The 21,532-nt window shown below is 41.1% G+C and overlaps 1 protein-coding gene across 3 annotated transcripts; it reads right to left on the bottom strand.

The window, feature by feature from the left end:
* Positions 1 to 161: 161 nt before the first annotated feature.
* slc7a2 (solute carrier family 7 member 2) lies at positions 162 to 14,776 on the bottom strand. Of its 3 annotated transcripts, none has more exons than XM_037077904.1 (12): positions 14,503 to 14,776; positions 11,287 to 11,667; positions 11,049 to 11,204; positions 9,707 to 9,872; positions 9,459 to 9,595; positions 9,145 to 9,367; positions 6,581 to 6,720; positions 3,659 to 3,761; positions 2,938 to 3,149; positions 2,676 to 2,842; positions 2,459 to 2,567; positions 162 to 1,946 (listed from the first exon to the last, which is right to left on the bottom strand). In XM_037077904.1, the coding sequence occupies exons 2-12, from the start codon at positions 11,654 to 11,656 to the stop codon at positions 1,792 to 1,794; spliced, it is 1,938 nt and encodes a 645-aa protein (XP_036933799.1). In that variant the 5' UTR covers positions 11,657 to 11,667; positions 14,503 to 14,776; the 3' UTR covers positions 162 to 1,791. The 3 variants fall into 3 exon arrangements, with proteins under 3 accessions (XP_036933799.1, XP_036933802.1, XP_036933801.1); XM_037077907.1 differs by lacking the exon at positions 6,581 to 6,720 and adding an exon at positions 6,282 to 6,418; XM_037077906.1 differs by having other exon boundaries at positions 11,287 to 11,664.
* Between the last annotated feature and the right edge of the window lie 6,756 nt (positions 14,777 to 21,532).

Here is a 21,532-nt window from a genome sequence, read left to right as displayed (position 1 = left end):
TATGTCTCCAGTTTGTTTCAGAGTTAAGAGCGAGAACATTCAGTTCTTTATATCCAGCCACATGGTGGCACCCTCTACATGAAAACTGAGCTAGTCCCCCTTTTGCTTCTGTTCAGCAATGACCCTAACTCACAGACCATAATAATACAATGAATAAAACCCCAAACACAGTCTTACTGGAAAATACATTTATTGTTTTTGTCTGTGCAGTTACAAGTGATACTACATCATGACATCATGGTTGCTTCTAGCTACTTTATTGTGCGACCTCACCAGAAGACTCCCCGCCGTTTATGAAGAGGTTCAGTAAAGTCAAAAGCGTCTACCTCACTCCTAATGCGTCGAGCTCGAATTTGTTCCACCACGTTGATTTAAACTGTTGCACTGCACTCATCAGCAAACCTGATGAAATTCATCACCAGCACCTCCAGCTTCAGTTCCGGACTTCTTGAACACTGTAGGATTTCTCCACATCAGACGGTGTAAAACACTGACTTTGTGGCTGAAAGATCAGATGGACAACTGGAGAGCACAGAGTCTTACAACTCATAGTACAAGAAGGAAAGGCTGGCCGCTGACAGCCCAGAGGGAAGAATGTCGGTACTAAGTCTTCACAAAGTTCAGAAGAAACGGTCTCTTCAAAACGGGTTTTAAGGCAACACAGACTCCTGCGGTTGAAGAAAGACACCAAACACAAGAGGTTAAACCTGGATGAACGCCAAGTTTGTCTTAATGATCTGGCACAGACCGACCTTTTCTTATATAATACTTTCACTTGTAATTAGTTGTCAAGTGGTCTGGTTTAGAGAGAATAACTCCATGAAGACAAATGATAAAATAAAACCTGTTTTTGCCTGATAGAGTGAAAAAAAAAAGAAACTACTGTACAAACACTTTCTGAGAAAAAGCTCTGTGTCAACTCAACTTCATGTTCAGAATGTAACAGCTCATAGACAAACGACACTCCAGCAAAAGTGAAAAAAAAACAAACAAAAAAAAACCATGACCTCAATAACTACAACAAAGATTGATAGGATCTGTTACCTAACACCTACAGGAGCCTAAAACTTTCCACCAGCACATGGCCGACTTTCAGGTGTCTGACATGTGACATATACAGTGAAGTGAGTCGAGTCGAGTCATGTTAAGTGCCTACAGAACTATCGCACATATTGTACACATTGGTCAAAACATGGCAGCATCTTTATGATCCTCTACACAGATATCATAATTCCATATACATGCATGTAAAACAATTACGCACCCAATAATTCTAAAATATATTTCAACTTCATGACTGACAACACATCTTTAAGCTAACGCTGGTCCTTTTCAGGCTCACACAAAGAGAACGCTGAGTTCTTTTACCACAAACTAACATTACTTTTAATTCTAGTGCGCAACTGTTGTATCAAAATCTAGTAATATCCATCCGTTCATTATTTCCAAGATTTTACATTCACAAGCCCACCTGTACACACGTAAAAATGAACAGAACAGACAAACTGTGGAACAGAAAAGCTTTGCTGCAGTCTTGCGCCGCCTGCTTCGACGTCACTCTCCAGTGTGTTACCTGTCCTTTCCATTCTGCCTCTGTGCCGCCCTACAGGACGTGCTGCCATCACACTGACAGAGCAGCTCTCCATCAAGCGGTCATCTGATAAACAATACTGACGTAAACTGAGTGTTCTTGTGTCTGAGGCACACTGTGGTGAGGCTGTATGAGCGTCAAGGCAAGAGCCGCTCTGTGCATCTGCCGCCTCACAGAGTCTGCGCGCAGACTGGTAAACTTTAAAACTGGCTGGTCTTCTCTTGGCAGACGTAACTCTGCTGGTCTTTTTCTCTCTTGTTCTGTTCCCCGGTGCTGCTGCTGTTTGAACCACCCTGGCGAAGACGCTGGCGCTCCTCACTGTGCCACATGCCGTAGCCAAAGTAGATCAAGAAGCCTGGAAAAGGAAGGAAGAGACTTGAGACACAAAAAATGAAAATAAAAAATAAAAGCATTACTGGCCTTCCTGTCTTGGGAAATATTTGCTCTCTTGCTGAGAATTAAATGAGAGGATTAAAAGTGCTCTCACATCTGCCTGTTAAAGGTCATAACCATTACATGTGTATGTGAACAAAACAGACAAAAATGTAAATAAAATGCATTGCTTCTATCTTTGTATTAATTTAGTTAGTTTGTCAGTACGCAACATCATTTCACTTTTTATTTTTTTTATTAGGTCTAGTTTTTAATGTTATTTAAATTACTTAAGAATGTTTTTTGTAGTTTAGTTTTATTTAACTATACCGATCAACTATACCTGCCACCAGCACTTCCAAAGCTCACTATTTAAGTATTAATTATTAATCTTTTTTGTTTAATATGTACAAAAATTGTGAAAACGTCATATTGTGGTGTATCGAGGGGTTACGTGTCTGTAATTTATCTGACAGGCAGTTTAAAGACACTCACCCACAGCCATCCACACAGAGAAACGTATCCATGTGTCTCCACTCAGCTGCACCATGAGGTAAATATTGACAAATACGCTCAGAATGGGCAAAAAAGGCAGAAGAGGGACCTGTGATGGCAACAAGCACAACATCTTACATCAGTTTATCTATATTGAATCATTCTCATTCTGCAAGACTTGGCATGAATATTTGGGACTAGTTGAGCTTCCACGCACCATGAAGGAGACCTTCTTGGTTGTCTGAGGCTGCCTGCACACCATATAGACGCAGCCGCTGAAGACGAGCAGACCCACAGACAGCGATGCCAGGACCCACACCTCCATACGGAGGATGTTGCCGATGTGGTAGGTGGTCAGATAGCTGAGCACACACACTACCAGCACTGCGTTTTGAAAACACACACTTAATTCTCACATCTTAAGGTAATTCGTTAAATTGAAAATAAAGAGAGAAAAGATTCAAACCTGGCCTACTCACCGAGAACACCGATGGACATGTTGACCACGCCGGAGGAATGCTCAGAGGGCGAGGCAGGAGGGTGAAGGACGGCCTGAAGGGTGGAGTTGCCACCCTTCAGCATGTTCAGGTGAGACTCAGACTCTGTGAGGTCAGACTCGCCCCCCTCAGAGGATAGGTACGCCTTCTCAAGGGGGACTGCCCGCCTCTCCATGCTTCCATCCGGCTGGTACCTGGAAACACAGATATGCATCAACTGTGTGCAATTCACTACAGCTAAAAAAAAAATGACATGTTCTGTTTCTTGGGTTTCTTAAAATGCCACCTGTGAACATCCTTTTCAAACCACTGTCCTTGTGAAACTTTATAAAACAACTGAGGCCTATAACTCCAGATGAAACCAGGGAGGAAACATTGTGCCTGTGTTTACTGCGGCTGTGGTGATGAGTCACCTCTGTGCAGCCAGCCGAGGTGTACAGAGAGTCCAGAGTTTAGCAAGTGGAGAAAACTTGAGTAAACACTTTGAATCACTCAAGCAGCCACTTCACATTCATTCAATGGGAGCATTCACAGCACTTACATCACCAGTGTGATGCAATAACATGAGGCGTGTGTTACAGTGAAGGGGTAATCATACCTGCGGGTTTAAGGAAAAGCCATAATGGAAGCTGTTTCACAATGTTGCACAACTAAGACTTGTTTCGAGCGATATTTGTTTGGAGCCATTTATAGATGTACCCACCTGAGAATCAGTACACACACAGCGACCAGCGAGTAGGCCAGCAGAGTCCCAATGGACATCATGTCAACCAGCGCTTTGAGGTCAAACAGGAAAGCCATGATGGCTGCAAACGGCAAAACACACAGTTAACACTTTTTTAAAATGACATTTAGACAAATATAAACAGGGTCACTACTGATTAGTGGTGACATCAACTTTAGCTAAATACATGAAAACTAGGCCTACATATGGAAGCCCTGAGGGGCAAGTGAGACGTTATCTTTTTTCAGTCTGATATAACAGATGTTTCTGTTCTGTGTTTATGTCTTGAGACCCGCTAAAAAAAAAAAAAAAAATGTTTTCTCAGGATAAACTTTCTTTATCTATTTATGTGAAAAAAGGAGAAACAAACAAATTATTGGAGAAAAAAAACAGGCATAAGTGTAAGTGTGTTTCTCAGGAGAAGATTTGCCTCTTTCCCCCCTGAAATAAAGATACAAGGATCTGTAAGGTTAACCTGGCAAAACCTTTATTTGACCTGGTCTCAAGTCATAAACAGAGGAGAGAAAATAAGTTAGTTCAGACTTAGAAAATATATCGCCAGAACAAATAAGGGCTCCGTACCAGCATAATAAATCAAAATATTATTGAAATATGGTCAAATGTAATATCCAGATCACAGGAAGCTGCTATTTGTTTTGTTTTATTTTGTTATAATAGGTCAACTCTGTGACAAACAGCAGAATAATGAAGTGCTGCAGTGCTGCGGAGATGTCCTGGCCTGCAAATGTTCTCCAGATATAGGAAAACATGTTTGCTTGGTTCAGGCACCAACAAATCTCACATCATCATGATTTTTTTTCAATTTTGATTCAAAAATGGTCGTTCCCACTAATCGTGAATCATATGGCGATATCGGACAGCGTAATTGCAATAAGAGTTTTCAGCACATCATGCAGCTGTAATGACAACGTTGATTTACACCCACAAACAGCAGTGTAACAATAACATTCTTGCAATAATAAATGGAAAAGCTGTTTTCTTCAAATGCACCATCCAACAAAAGCACACAAACACGAACAGATGCAAATTAAATTTCATGCAGACTTGTTTATACAATAAAAAGACACAGAGGAGCTAAATGCTTCCTGGGCTGACAGCTGTAATCGTCTCCACACCGAGAGTCGTTTGATGTGAGATACACTGCAGCGCTCCCTCTCTTGTATCTCAGCACCAGACTCCAGTATGGAGCCGATCTCAGCAGCACAGTTCAAACACAGAGAGTTTTTTTTAAAATCTCTGCTGGTACCCTCAACATGTTAAAACAAATACAGAGCTCCCCTGCCCAGATCTACCAGGTCTGGGGGCTCTGTGAGGGTTGATGTAGTGTAGCCACACCAGTCTCCAGAGGCCAATTGTTCAAATTTCTTCAGAAGAGATGGAAGGTCACACTTTGAAACACATATTTGAAATTTATTTGAATTTACCTCAAAATAACCACTATAGTTACCTCAAAATATATTGAAATGACTGCAAAATCATGAAATTCTGTTGTTTTTCAACTAGCAGTTAAAATATAGCTGATGTAACTCTACAGCTGGTTCTGCTCAATTTCAGTTGATTGTGCCATTTAGTTTTTAACTGGTTTCTGTCAAACTTCCCTGCAGCAGGACATTATATTATGGTCAGTTTTGACAGATTATTTTCTAACTAGTCCAACTAACCCAGTACATCTTTTAACCAGCTAAATTTGTATTAATTTGCATCACTTGAGCAGATCGATCAAACTTCAGAACAATCCCCTAAATGTCCGTAAAGTACAAATTACAGATGAATGCAAGTTATAATCAAGAATCAAGGGACTAATTCTCAATTTCAAATAGGTTCTGTGTAACTATTTGTGGCAATTTACATGTATCAATTAATTTTTAATCGGCCGCATATGAGCTGATTGTAACACTGACACAAGCCAGTTGAAGATTTGTTTAAGCTGCTTGAAGCTGCTGATACAATAATCTCTACAATTTGCATTGAGAGTAGGTTGAGGATGGTTATGATTTAAAATCATCAAATCATCAGACCGCCCACCCCTGCTTAGAGCCAAGCTAGCACTTTCCCCTTGTTTCAAGTCACTGTGCTGAGTTTTACTGGGGGTAATGTGCTGAACTATTTATTGGCCAGGAGCTGTGTCTTCATGGACGATCCAGGAATTCTTTTTCCCTTTCTTTAGCAATGCAGAATGGGGTGTTTTTAAACATTATAGTACATTTCTCAGGGAATAATGCATGTATCTTGATGCAAAAAGACATATCTGTGTGGCTGCAAACTATGAGGGAGTATGAAAGGGAATTGGAGGGCAATGGCTGAGGTACGCGCTCTACTGAGTGACATTCAGGTTTAGAAATGTGACTTGAAGCATGATGGACTAAAGTGGTGAACACATAATTCTTAAAATTAAAACAATGTCCCTGAACTTATCAGCCTTGATGATGTGTGCAGTGTTTTCTTACATGCTTTTGGAAACACCATCACCAACTTTGACATGCAGTCACCACAAAGCAACACCAATGTCCACAGATTAAAACCCAAAACAAGTCGACGATACAACCCCGTGACAGTCGAGTCCTTGTTTCGGGGATCTTACCAGCAACGGTACCTGCCGCCATGGTGGCAGCCACGGGCGACTGCCGCTTACTCACTCTGGACATAAATTTGAACAGAATACCATCTCGCGCCATGGCAAAGAGAATGCGCGGCAGAGGGAACATGGAGCCCAACAGGCTAGGGAGAAGAGGGGTCATGGTTAAGTTCAGGGCACTCTGGGAAAGAAAACATGACACCTGCACAACTGTCAAAGAACACGGTGTGTAGATGAGTGCGTCTTTCACAGTTGATTGGTGTAGAAAGCGGAAGTGATCTCACTGGACTCTCTCCGGCTCTCACCTGCTACTACACCGGAGGTCATAGTGGCAATAAGTGGGGTCTTCGTCTTAGGATTGATTCGGGCTAAGACTTTGAAAAGCACCCCATCCTCTGCCATAGCATAGATTACACGAGGCATAGGGAAAATGGAGCCCAGCAGACTGTATGAGACAGCAGAGACATGCAAGACCAACACGTTATTCAAGAGCTCCAAACACACACACACAATCACAAACACACACACACACACACACAGAGCCGGCCCGAAGCATAAGCAAACTATTAGATCTTTTTTTTTCTTTTTACATATTAAATAAAGGGGGGGCGGGGGCCAAATGAAATTCTGTTAAGGGCCCCCAAAACACTTGGGCCGGCACTGCACACACACACGACACACACAATCACATCAACAAAGCTTCAGAGCATGATTAAAGTCAAAAGACATATCAACATGACAGCTATTTTCCTCTGATGTCACGCTCAGGGTGGGAAGCTCGCATGCTGGGATAATTTAATGCTGCTGTGTTCCACGTTTCATGTCATATATAAATGAGGTGAATCTGACAGATTGTCATCAACTGACCACTCCAGTTGATAGTGATAGTTGGGTAGTGAAAATCTGGAGGAACATCGGGTCATATTTCAAGGTAAAACAACACATTAAATAACCTGTACCTTCTGTTAGTTAATGGCTGTTTGCATGTTATATGTTTGCATTCAACAAGCTCTTACCAATCCTAAAATTACAGTTTGATACGCATTCCATGAAACAACAGTGTTAATTTACACCATGTAAATCAATTCTGAAATATCTGGTGGGACATTGGGTCATATGTCAGGATAAAGTACATTCAATAACAATTTATCCAACGTTAGGATTCAGCCATTTCCTAGCTAACTGTTAAAGGGTTTAAATAAATGTGTCCATGATGTGTGTGTTAGTATTTTTGTGCATCACATGACACTATCATATAGGAAAGTTGGCTGGGGAGCAGTTGAATGCTAACATTATTCAAAAATTGTTATCTTACTTTGACATATGGCCTGATGTTAATCTGGATTTTCACTCTACATTATCATTTTAGTTGCTGATTAATCACGAAGAGATGAAACGATAAGCATTTGTTAGATTTCCTATGTTTATACAACTTGAAACCTGGAACGTAGCAACATAAGATTATCGCAGCATTTTAGCTTCCCACCTTGACCGTGATCTCAGAAGAAAATGGCCACCGTGTGAATATGGTCTGTGAGTGTCTTTCTTTCCTGTTTGTATGCTATCCCATGTCATCATTTCCTTTGAATCATTTCCATTAACTTAAATCGACAGGATACAGTTGTGCAATAGATTGTAGCTTCCTTTAAATGCAAGTTACACATCACCTATGTCTAGAAACAGTCACATCTCTACTTATATGAGAAGATTTTACATGCTTTTTCTCATCAGAGCTTATTTTGAGTTGGACATAAAGGGGTTTCACAGGCCTTTGAGTAATTACATTTCCTAGGAGTGTAAACACTTCATCCAAACATATAAAAGCACCAAAATGTGCATTAAAGGCCTTCAACAACTGGCAGAAATAAGACCAGATTCACACAGCGGCCATTTTCCTCTGACATCACCCTAAGGGTGGGAAGCTCAAATGTCGTACTGCTGTGCTCCAGGTTTCATGACATATAAATGTACAGAATCTGACAAATCAAAATATTTCTTTCACTTCTGGCAGATTAGCAACTGCAAAGATGATGGATTGAGAATATCTGGATGGACATTGGGTCATATTTAAAGGTAAAACTAAATATTTAATAACCCATTCTAACCAAGTCTAACGAGTTATCAAACATGTTGTTTTACCTCCCATCATTACCATCCAGATTTTGACTATGCACGACTTTTCAGTTGCTGATCAGAAATGATAATGATTTTTCCAGATTTCCTACATTTATAACACCACAGCAGCATAACATTTGTTTTCTCCCCACAACTGAGAGTGATGTGAGAGGTCAATGGCCGCCATGTGAATATGGTCTATTGCTGCCAAAGGGAGGACTCTAAAATAACAGCCTCTACACAAATTGCAGGCACTTCCTTATCAAAAAATGTAATTGGTTCAAGTCAAATTTGATAATATGCGCATGAATGCAAATCATGGGATAAGTTAGTTGGTGACTACTGAAGGAAACACTGGTAAAGCAAACCTCCAGAGAAGAAAGACAGAATTAAGTCACACCAATATATTGTTTTAAGACAAACTTGCCCACCTTATTAATCCTTGAATGGATAGATTATAACAAAGAATTGCAAGTGTCTGAAAGCAGAGAGGAATAAGCACCCACTATGCCCCACTAAGCAACAGGAATCAATCCAATAACAAGACACAGACAGAGATATGGTCATCATTTTTGACCAGATCTCATTCACCATTATCACCCATTTATAGGATGCACATGTATCACAAATTGAAGTCTTACTATAAATTCAGCTGACTCAGATACAGTAAATCCAACATCTAAATGCTTTCATCAGCCAGAAATATTGATATTTTGACCCCAACTTGTTTTGAGAAAGCCAATCCCGTTGTTACCTGGTGGAGAGGGCACACAGTGAACCTGCAGCCACCACATATTTAGCGGGGCCCCAGCCCACATATTCAAAGGCCATGGGTAGAGGGCTCTTCTCATCCAGCAGGTAGTACGGCATCATCAGCGTAAGTGCAGCTGACACGCCAAAATACGCCAGGAAACAAACTGTCAGAGACACCACGATGCCGATGGGAATGGCTCTCTGAGGGTTCTTCACCTCCTCGCCTGTCATACACAGACACACCACATCTTAACAACCTGCCTTGATGGATTTAAATCACGCTAAATCCCAACTCTCTAATGTTCTAGCTCTCACCTGTAGTTGCAATGCAGTCGAATCCAACAAAAGCGTAGAAGCAGGTGGCAGCTCCAGCTAAAGTCCCACTGAAGCCGTAGGGCATAAATCCTCCCACTCCGTAATCACTGCTCACGTTGGCTGTCACTGAGAAGTTCCTGAAACATACAGAATGTCATTTCACTGCTGCCCTGCGTGTTTGACAGGAAGAACTACATTAGTGAGTCACACGTACAAAAGTAATGAAAGCGTACAAATGAATAAATTACCTGGTAACGATGGTGACATTTACAAGCGATTCTTCGGATATCTTCCAGTTCTCCCCATCTCCTTTCACAAAGCCGGAGATGATGACGAACAAGAGCACGAGCACGTTGATGGAAGTGAAGACCTTATTGACCCAGGCTGACTCCTTCACGCCAAACGACAAGAGTCCTTGAAAGACAATGAGATCAGTACAGTGTTGTGAGGTTAGTTTAGCATGTTAGCACACTAACATTTTCTACAAACTGTATATAAATCGAAAGTGTGAAAATTTGTTAATTAATCAAAGTATTGGACAAATTAAATTATTGACTTTACGATGGGGCGAGACTTAAAGTCCAGGACAAGGACCTCTGAAGTTTTTATTTTTTATTATTACATTTTTTTCTAAGGAGTATAACAGCTCCAAATTATAATGTCTCGAGCAGACTTTGGTCCACCTGTTGCTATAACTTTAATATAGTACCTTGTTTGTGCATTCTGTCAGCTCCATTTTCATTGGCAGTGGTGGTTGTTTAACAATGACAACAAGTCCCATGATCCCACACTACTTCTCCCCTTTTGTTTTCATGGTTTTGATTCTGAGACCCCTAGCAGCAGAAAATACATGCTGTGTGTTTAAAAAGGTGTGCCGAAAATAATTTGGGCTGTTTCAGACCACAGATAAAAAAGGGACAGCTGCAAATCATATTTTCCTTTTAGTATTCACAAATACAGGACTTGTATACAGGACTCTGTTTTGATGGATAGGTGTTGCATAAGTTCTACATCTGTGATTCATAAAAACAAACAAATACTGGTTGTTTCTGGGTCACACAGGACCTAATGTAATCATCGCACTGGCAGCCCAGTGGATCCAACACATGATACAGTTTTCAGAGTCAACCCGGGGGTCATGAAGGTCGAACCTAACCAAAACATGCCCGGTTTAAATCCTGACCACGGGACATGAATATAGAGTTCTCTCCAGGTCACCAACAGCTACTGCAGTTATTAAACCCTCAGCTGCTACAGTGAATCTTCTCAGTGGACTGAGGTTGTGAAGGAACTTGTACTGGGCAGTGCTCAGCGGTGATTATTTGGCTGTGGGAAAGAGAAGCAGGCTGGTGCTAGAAACTAACAGGATAGATTTTTAAAATGAAGTGGACTCACACTGCCTGCTGAACACTCATCATTACCCAATGTCCTGCCATCTCTTGATTGGATTATGCCAGCTGTGTTTCAAGAAAGTTGGTAGCATGAAATGGAATGTACCAATCTAAATTTCTCTTCTTTCTCTGTGGCCCTGGTACAAACACATACTGATTTATATCTTATGATTTTCAGCTTTGTTTCTGGCTCCCTTACCAGAAAGCAGCAGTATCAGGCAGACGGCAAAGAAGTCAGGGTACTGAGCCAGACCAGGAGAGTTCATGCTGAAGTAGGTTTTACAGAATTTCTCTATGTGTCCTCCTATCATCTCATCAAACGTGCCACTCCAAGCCCTGGCAACTGAGGAGGTACCTGTGACAGACAATAAACCGACAGCATGAACATCAGCATGTTCTTTACATAAAATGTGCTTCAAAGATTGTCTACAGCTCACCAATAACATAGGAGAGGATGAGGTTCCACCCAGTGATGAAGGCCCAGATCTCTCCTACAGTCACATAGCTGTAAAGGTAAGCAGAGCCGGTCTTGGGCACACGTGCACCAAATTCAGCATAACACAGGCCAGCCATGACCGAGGCCAGGGCAGCAATTAGGAAGGAGATGACAATGCTGGGGCCTGAGTCGCCCTTGGCCACCTCGCCAGCCAAAACGTAGACGCCGGCTCCCAGAGTGCTTCCCACCCCGAGGGCGATAAGGTCGACGGTACCCAGGCAGCGGCATAGCTTTGAGTCCTCCAGGCTGCTCAGGTCGACCACCTTCCTGCGCACCAGGGAGCGGCCGAACAACAGAACCTGCTCTAGCATGTCGGCACCTGCTGACAGAAGGAGAGAGGGAGGAAAAGCGTGAACATACCTGTGCAGCTTTGGGTCTTGCCTACTTTAGTGTGTGTTAAGTAACAGACCTTTTACATAATTGGAGCTGGAATGATTACATATGCTACATTTGTACAGGAGATGTTTATGTCTGGCACGAGGGCGACAAGGTAAAGCAAATTTATCTATCTAGCGCCATTCAGACACAGAGTCGTTCCAAGTGCTTTATAATACATTAAAAACAAGATATTAAACAATGTTATTAGATGGATAGTTAGATAAAAGCAGAACATGAATATTTGCAAATGAGAAGTTACAGTTTAAAAAGAAGTTTGGAATCTTATTTCTTTGATTTATTGCCTCAATAAAGTCATATATTAAACCCTGATTCAGATGATCTAATAGTTTCAGCAGACCTCAGGTATTCAGGAAGCTTGTCCTCAGTTGGGGAGCATATGAACTAAAAGCTGCTTCACCTTGCTTGGTTTTGATCTTGGAAACACTTGGAAACCTGTTCTAGATGACCTGAGGGTTCTGGAAATATTATAACATACACGTAAGATCTGAGATGTTTAGGCCCGGCACCATTTAAAGCTTTATAGACAAGTAATTTGATTTCAAAATCTATTCTGAGACTTGTTCAGGGAGTACCCTGCCCTCGCCCTGAGACAAGGCTGGGATTGGCTCAAGCAGAAACTCCCCGCGACCCCATGGAAAGGGATAAGTGGTTACGGACAATCTATTCTGATTCAAAGGAATAGTCTAAGATTTGTACTACACACAGAAGTCCCTTAATTCTTGTTATGTTTCTTAAGGGGATTTTGTAATTGTCCTTATGTAGCCGTGGAAATTAAATCAGCTCACAAATCCACCAATATTTCTGGTTTGATTTGTAGATTTTTGCGTCATGGCTTCAAGGTGATATAAAATTTTGGATATCGCCGAAGCCTTCTTTAACTGGCCCTGTCTCCTCTTGACAATGCTGTTTTCTGTTCACCTTCCCCTGTGTGCATACAGGTTCTTTTATACTGTACAACCTCAATTATTGGCCTCAGCTACATTGACTTAAGCACTGGGCACACTCTGCTGAACACAAGGTTGGCAATAGTCAATACCTGTTACCAGTGTTTCCAGGATCAGGTCCAACTTAATAAAACATATTGAGTGATTATAAGGGACTGTGGTTGTGTGGTGACAGAGTTGTGCAGACTTGTGTTAGAGGATGTTATAATATTCCATAACCTGTTGAGAGGAAGAGGTCCAAGAATAGACCCTTTAAGAAATCCATGTGATTCTTGTTCACCTATTGGAAGACAGTATTCCCTATGCTGACCCTAGTGCTTAAGCCAATTCCCTACAGGGTCCCACCCAGTTTTCAAGTCTGTTGATCAGTATTTTAAGGTCAACTGTGTGGAATGCAACCTTATAACATGTGGTGTGGTTGAAATCCAAACTGAAAGGGATTAAAGACATTGTTTTGCCCCAGGAAAGCATTATGTTGCTAAAAAAAAAAAAAATCTTTTCAATAATCTTTCCTTAAAAAGGTAGGTTTGTCATTGGCCTGTAGTTGTTAGTTACACTGGCAAACAGACTTTTTTCAAAGAGGCTTAATAACTGCAGTCCTGGAAAAACACCTTACTGAAGAAAACTAACTTTCTTGAGGTGCAGACAGACAGAAAGAAAGAATAAAGAAAAAATCAGCAGGTAGATGTGACCCAATCATCTCAACTATTCTTTATCTTAGCATAAGTATTTGCACTTTTTTTTAACACACAACACAAGGTTCAAGACTTGTGAAACCAGTTCAGGTCTATGAACACATGTTGATTTAACTCCACCTGATCTGTATTTTCAGCAGCTCTTGCAGCTTGTTCTCTAAAAGAATGCTGAAAAGCCAGTCACAAAACAAGTGAGGAGGAACAAGGTGCATTTAGTCTGTTATGGGGAGATTTTAACCCAAAAAACAACAACATGCATTTTAGGACTGTTGCCAAGAGCGATACAGCTTACAGAGGTTCTTACTGTAGCGTCCCATTAAAATCTATTGTTTGAGGTTATGGTGCAGATCTAAGTACTCAAAGAGCTGCATTCATGAAGGGGACCATGAATGTACCACTATAGCACAATAAAGACATTCCAGTGTCTTTCTTTACTAATTACTTTTAAAAAGGTTATAAAAGACAAAGTACTGTCTTCTTTGTTTTCATTGTCCCATCTCTAAAAATGTCTCTTTTCATTAGTAAGGCTGCTGGGGTCCCTGCCTGAAACATTTGCATGAATGCAATATGATAAAAGATGAATGAAATATGCCTGCACAGTTTCTGGCTTGCTTTTGAAGTCGAGGCTTTCTCTTTGAACCAACACTTGACTGAATCATCTCAGCTCATCTTGACCGTAAATTAACACTGACAACCGTCCAAATATGCATTGATTTCCATTTAAGGGTTTTTTTTAAGACCAAGAAAAATTAGTTTTGGATGTGACAGCTCATTTACATTACAATGTGGGCTACTTAATAGTGCCTCCAAGAATACAGTGGATGAAAAGTGAAGATAGTAGAGAGTAAAATCAGACTTGGACAAGTTTAAAATAATGTTTTGGAAATTGGCGATAGAAACTGCAGCAATTTGTATGCAGACGTTAATATGCATAACTATTTCATACATGAAATACACACGTATTTTACATTGTTCAGTGACAGCAACATGTAGGTCATATCTTAAACTAAACCTGCAAAAACTCACAGTTACAGTAAAATCTTCACTATTCAAGCATCAGAGAAATGTATGCACAAACCCTGTAGGTAACATATGTTTTCATTAGAGACAGACACCTACCTGTTAGTAAGACACTGTGTGGATATGACAGGTCTGAGATCAGACACAGAAAATAAAAGGCTGTTGGCAGTGTCTGTGCTTTTCTTCCAGCTGGCTTCTGCAAGGAGCCACAGCAGATCAGCTGCACATGAAGCACAGGTAAAAGTCAAATAACATCCAGTGATCCCATGAACTGCTGCCTTGAAACACTCCTTCAGCACTGTGCTCAACACTGACTCGTATGCTGGCATGCACACTGTATGCACTGTGCAGTGCTTTTACGCCTCCCCTCTGTCCCCAGTGTTTCTTCATAGGATCTGCCCTCGCCTAGCCCCTCTGCTTAGCCTCCAGTCCCGCCGCAGCCTGTGGAGTGACGTCCCTCCAACAGGGAGGCAAGAGGGGAGGAGGGAACCAGGGAATTAGGGTGAGGGTGGGAGTGGGGAGGGTGGTGTTTCACCTCCATTCTTGAGGTTTGGTGGAGTTCAACTCTGTGGAGACAGCATTGCACAATCTGCTCTCATGCTGGGATCACACAGCAGGACAGAGAAGAGAAGAGAAAAGAACGGATCTTAGTGGCAGATTTAGTGATTTCTAATGCACACTCAGGTCAAATAGATCCCAGCTGCCCAGATGCCTACTGACTACTGATAAATGGTTAGGCAACTGACATTGACAAACACTGAGGCAGACACTTGTGTTTACCCAGCGCGGCCCACAGGAGTGCTGCTAAAAGCATGGATGCTGATTGGTCAATGAAGGGTGGACAAGTTACAGTGCTGGGGGCTTGGGTCCTCCTAATGGAAGACAGGTATTGCTCAATGTTCCCTGAGCAATTGGACCCATGAACATTTCAAAATCAGTAGCACAGGTCACTGCGGTACACCACCATAACCTTGGCATCTCCACAGCAACTTCAAGTTTGAGCTCTTGGAGGAAAAAAGTCACATTTTTTTCATCAAACACCACCTACGAATTACAATTAAGGTCGAGTTGCCAGTGGGGGGAATTTGTGCCAAGACCAGCTCAAACCAGCTTGAGACCTCAGTGGGAAGGTGGCAGCTGCTGGCTGCAAGAAACACCGTCCAGCCCACAGACCAGAGACTCTGTGGCATGACAACAGCAAGCTCTCTCTCAGTTTGTCCACCCAGCCAAGCAGCCAAGTATCATGGCCCATCGCCCACCAAACCCTGGCTGAAGGGCCTGATTATCTGACCTGCATGCTGATGAGAAAAGCCAATGCTTTACTTTGCGGTGGACAGGCAGGAGACACCACTGTTCTAGCTGGCTGTTTGTCTTAAACACACACACACACACACACACACACACACACACACACACACACACACACACACACACACACACACACACACACACACACACACACACTTTTTTGGCTTCTAAATGGACCTGAATACATTCTGATTTAATACAAATTCAGCTTAAAGTATGCAGTGACCTGATAATATGGCTCCTGTCAAATAACTGGCTGAGCTGAAAACATTTGAAGAATTATTTTAAACGTCCTGTCTTTGAGCATTTGTAGTTTAACAGTAAGTGTTGTAGTGCTGTGAGGAACACAACAGGGCTACATCTGAGGACTACTGTCATTACTGAGTCATCTGTCGATAATTTTTTATTATTGCTATTAACTGATTTGGTCAATATATTACGAAAACATTTTTGAAAATTCTCGTCACAATTTCTTAGAGCCCAAAGTTACGTCTTCTTCTTTTGTCCAACCAACAGTCCAACAAAAGACCCTTCCATTTACCATTATAAATGATAAAGAAAAACAGCAAATCCTCACATTTACGAAGCTGGAACCTGCAAATGTTTGATATTTTTGCTTAAAATGATTTTTGGGTTTTTGCCTTTACTGTGTTACGTAGCCTCTGGTATGGATGACCACAAGTGTTACAGAAAAAAGTAATAAAGCATTGAACTAACTGTACAGTAAATACAGGCATTAATCAATTAGTTTTAGATATACTGTATTTATCAGTCTATTAATAAATAGACTAAATACACAGTAATTCTCTAAAAGAGAACTCATAAATAGGATTAACAAATGATATGATAATAATAATATTAATCCATCTATAAACAGTTCAAATTAAAAAGGGGTTTAAAAAAACATCAACATTTAACAGGGTTAGGGGTTAGTTGATTAATTTTCATTGAACAGTTAGTTAAATGTTTTATTGCCTTTTCCATGACACCGGTGGTCCTCCATATATTTGTGCATGTAAAAGGTCTGCAAAGAGAAAAAGCCCAAAGTCCACGCCATCGGGAGTTACTCTCTCCAGCAGAAAAAACGATCCTGCACTGCCTGAATGAGCTGGCAGGGAGTCAAGCCTTTACTTCCGTAAATTATGTGCGTCACTATGTATCAGGTGACATATGCAAATATATATTTATATATCATATCATATATGGCTGTATCACAGCCAAGGTTACCAGCTGTAGCAGCGTTACTTTGGATCACACTATCTTGCTCGGCATGACCCGCCCTGCTCTGTGTCTGAATGGCGACAGAGGCGGCATGTCTCACTCAGTGGCTAAAGCGGAGTGTTTACATTTAGCAGACACTTCTGTCCAAAGAAACTTACAGTAATTCATACACTGATGGTGGTGGCTGCCATGCAAAATGCAGACCAGCACATCAGGAGCAGTTTAGGGTTCAGTATCTATGCCTGTGCCACACTGTTGTGTAGGATCCACAAATTAAAGTATGAACCTGAAAATTAGCATCATATGACCTCTTTCAAAATGGCTTAAACAGTTCACAGATTGTTGCAGCAAAACACAGGAGATCATTCAAACTGGTGAATCAAATAATCCGATTCTCAAACTAACATAGCTTGAAAAAGTAATTAACAAACATGTCATGTCATTGTCCGAACCGCTTATCCCTTTCCATGGGGTTGCGGGGTGTTGCTGCTGGAGCCAATCCCAGCCTTGTCTCAGGGCAGGGTACTCCCTGGATAGGTCATCGCAGGGCCCTCACTAGTGAGCAATGTGGGGTTCAGTGTCTCGCTCAAGGACACTTCGACATGCAGCTCAGCCCTGCCCGGAGCTGGGATTTGAACCAGTGACCTTCCGATCACTAGTCAACCTGCTCTACCCGCTGAGCTACAGCCGCCCCTAATTAACAAACATAATACACATAACAGTGTTTGTTGCTGGATATTTATTGTCATGTGAATTACACTTTATCTGATTTAATATGCTTTTTGTAGCACGTACAGCATTATACATTTGTTGGAATAATCTCAGTATGTCCTCCTGAACCACTAACATACTTGCGACTGGAACAAGCCATGAGTTTTTTTCACATGCAGGCAGTCAATGTAACCATGGTAAGGGTGGAAAGGAATCACTGGCTCGCCATGTCTCACTGTTGACATGCACTAATTCTGTGAAGCCAATTGAATGCATTTGCCCTCCAATGGCTGAGTGACCTAGCTTCGAAAATGTGGGTATGGTCAACAGATAGAGTGGTGTTTGCCTTGTGGACAGCGGGACTGCTCGCTCCAGTTAACACTGGTGTCACCAGGAAATGTTTGAGTGAACAATTACTGATAAGGCAGACAACAGCTCAGAGCAAAATCAAGACAGCTAGAGACCACCAGATTAAAAACAGCAGTCTTTTTGGGCCGTGATGATACTAAGACTTTGATTTGACAAGACTACTCAAGTCAAATAGGAGACAGGGCAGTTGATCAATTGGGGGAATTGAGTCAAGGACTTCTGATCTATTTTGTGAAGTCTTAAGAAAATAAAGGCTAGATACATATTAAAGTCACATTCAAATAGGGGCTAAAAGCCACAATCCCATGTTAAGACCAGATTCAAGCCAGAGACAAGAATAAAAATGTTACTACTTCTAATATGTTTTGTATCACGTTCTGATTAAAACTATATTAGCTGGCTTTCAAGTCACAAGGATGAGGAGGGGATGATGGGAAAAATGACAACTAGGCGAGATGGCTGACAACCGAGACACCACTGTTGGAGGCGGTGTTAAAATATTTGTAAAGTCAAACCACTGAATGTTTTTAGCGAGATATCGGGACAAATTCCAGGCGTGTTTTGGTGCCTTAACCTGACCAGACAAAAAGCACAGAGTTGCCACATCATGCATATTAAACCCGAACCTAAAGAAACGTAACTTTGCAACATAAAGAAATGTAAAGTTTCAGCATAACTGTAGTTTGCACAAACTTTGCCAACATCTACTCTGGCAACTGAGTTGGCCGGATAAGATATGTACATGTTCCACGCAGTTCAATGGAAAAATGTAAAGACAAAGTTGGTTAAAAATTTGCTTAGGAGGCCAGTATTAACCATGGGTTAGATGTTAATTTGATGTGATGGCCCAAAGTCCCTTCATATTACATTTTGAGAACAGTCTGGGGACTGAGGCCTGAAGACATTACCTTTCTTAGTTTGACTTAATACTCTTTTTATTAGATAGGAGAATGAAGTATTATCTATAGATGCATTCATCCTGCTGAAGACTCCCTCTGCCTGCTTTGCTCAAAGTGATTTCCTGTCTCTAACTAGGTCAATGTAAAAACCCTGCACAGTAGCACTCAAAGGTTTGTGTTGTGGATGACACTGGCCACAGGTTTGGACGCAGGTCATGTATAATGTGAGACTAGTATACAGTATATTCAGTCTCTTGGTTCAACACATTTGGCAACAGTAACAGATTCCTTTAAATAAGATCTCTGATGTCCAAGAATTTTTGGCGTGCGGGTTAATTGTGACCTCAAACTGACTTTACTTCTCATCCCTCGGGATACACTGACGTCCAAAAATGAATTCCACACTAAGAAGGATAAAATGTGGTTTCACGTAAAACTGGCTGATATGCATGGGGGATTTCATACAAATAAATATTTGGTTTTCAAACCTTTCCTCTGCCGTGTCATGAACTTCTCATATCTTTTTTGACAGTTAATATGAGGCAGTTACATCTTGACATCACTTACATGTCCCAGACATCCAACATGAAAAAATTCACTCAGTAAATGCACATGATATGACTGCCCATCTAAATGGTGGCAAGTTATCTGATCCGTGTGATATTACCAGAACTGAATTGGACAATCAAGCTTTTTTTGGTCCCTCATGCATGAACGCAGGGCAGCAGGAGAGGGCGTGCAGCAGGGCTGCCAGGCGTCAGTAAGTCAATCACTTCTGCTTAGTTTAACTAACCACTTTTATTGTTTTTTTCTGTCTACTGCCATGCAACAGATGGCTGCTCTGCTCACTGATGTGCAAAATACTGAATCACTGCTAAATATAAAAATGCAAGTGGTTATAACCTCCTGAAACTTATAAAAGATGTAAGAAGGAACAGTTCAGTGTGGTTGTCCAGATAAAATGTGTATGAATTCTGTTTAAATCTTACGGGATCTATCTGTGTTTGGACTTAGGGAGCGTAACGCTCTGTTTAACAGTGCAACTGTCACTTAAGCAATCTCTGCATATTTTATGCTCAGTGACAGAAGTGAAACACTATAAATTCTGCCTGTAAACTGTCTGCCTGCACACTTTGTGACACACCCCTTCACATCTGGGCTGGCTCAGTAAATTGTTGAAGTTGGTATGCTACATGCTATCTCAAAATTAACCCTTTCGATGTTTTATTTTTGTTTGACACTGAGCTGTAAAATGTAATTATAAAGAAACACTTTTTTGACTGCAGTGAAAAGACCAGGCCAGAGCTGCTAAACAGCTTTAAAGGGTAACTCAACCCATTTTGCACATTTAAGTGTGTTTAGGGGTCTTGGGTTGTACTGTAATACTATGAGAAGAAATAGTATCTTTTGTGTCACTCAGTGGCTGCAGGTACGTTGTATGTAATGTAGTCGGCACATTTTCAAAAAAAACGCCCACTTTTTTAGCATTTCACTCCTATGACACAGTTGGACAGTTAAACAAAACAAATGATCCCAATTGATACAGCAGAACCAGAGATATCACCTTCATTATTCCACACATTCTTCACTCTTTTAAAAAAAAACTGCTGCCTTCATTACACACAATCAAACTCAGCCACTGAGTGATGTCACTGGAGGCAGTTTCTAAGATTATATGCAGCTTCTTCTGGAGCCACAAAAGGCTTTATACTACTTGTTTCACGTGAGCAGTCGGACTCCCCAAGTTACTTTTGGTAGAGTTACCCTTTAACCTTGTCTTGGTCAGCTGAGCCTTTTCGTGTTTGTTTTTACTGATTAAATCACTTCTCCCATGTATTTCAATCTCTTGTTAAACATTTGATGTGCATTTCAATGTAGAAATTCCACCTTAATCATTATTAATCAGAACATTTTTAGTGTGAGTCACTCAGTTCCCAGTAAAGGTTCACCCAGCACAAACCTCAGCAGGTCCTTATGCATCTGTGCCCAGGGGGACAGTAGTTCATAATCTGTCACTGTATTAAAACAATTTATAATGTAACATTATAATGTGATATTTGTGTCAATAATTGTCAAGCACAGGTGACTCCGCAGTGGTGGGAGGGACCAAATCAAATTCTGTTTAGGGCCCCCAGAAGGCTTGGGCCAGCACTGCTTGTAAATACAAAACTGTCTCTGGGATTGTCAGTCATCATCGGAAAAAGCCCAATTCCCCAAATTAACACATCACAGCAGTATGGTGGCACACAAAATGAAGAATCACTTTTCACCTCTCCATCAGTTTTTACTTCATACAGTTTTTGCTTGTGAAATGCGCAGTAAATACAATTTGTAGTCATTCTTCACTTTCATTCAGATGATCTGTGCTCAGTAAAAGTCTTGAGAGTTTGTCTCAGGAGCCTACCTAGGAGCACACCATTAACCACCATGTCTAATGAGCAGTGTTGTGCTAGTTACTGAAAAATAGTAACTAGTTGCAGTTACTTGTTACTTGTTGTAATAAAAAGTAACCCAGTTACTTAAACCAAAAAGTAATGCGTTACTGAGAAAGTAGTTTTTTAGTTACTGTAAAACGTTTTTCCAATGCTCCCATTAAATAAAGGTTGATTGATTGAGTTCCC

Source organism: Acanthopagrus latus, chromosome 18, assembly GCF_904848185.1.
Source record: "Acanthopagrus latus isolate v.2019 chromosome 18, fAcaLat1.1, whole genome shotgun sequence".
Lineage (NCBI taxonomy): Eukaryota > Metazoa > Chordata > Actinopteri > Spariformes > Sparidae > Acanthopagrus > Acanthopagrus latus.
Note: the sequence above shows the minus strand (reverse complement) of the source record. Positions and strands in the feature narration are given on the sequence as shown.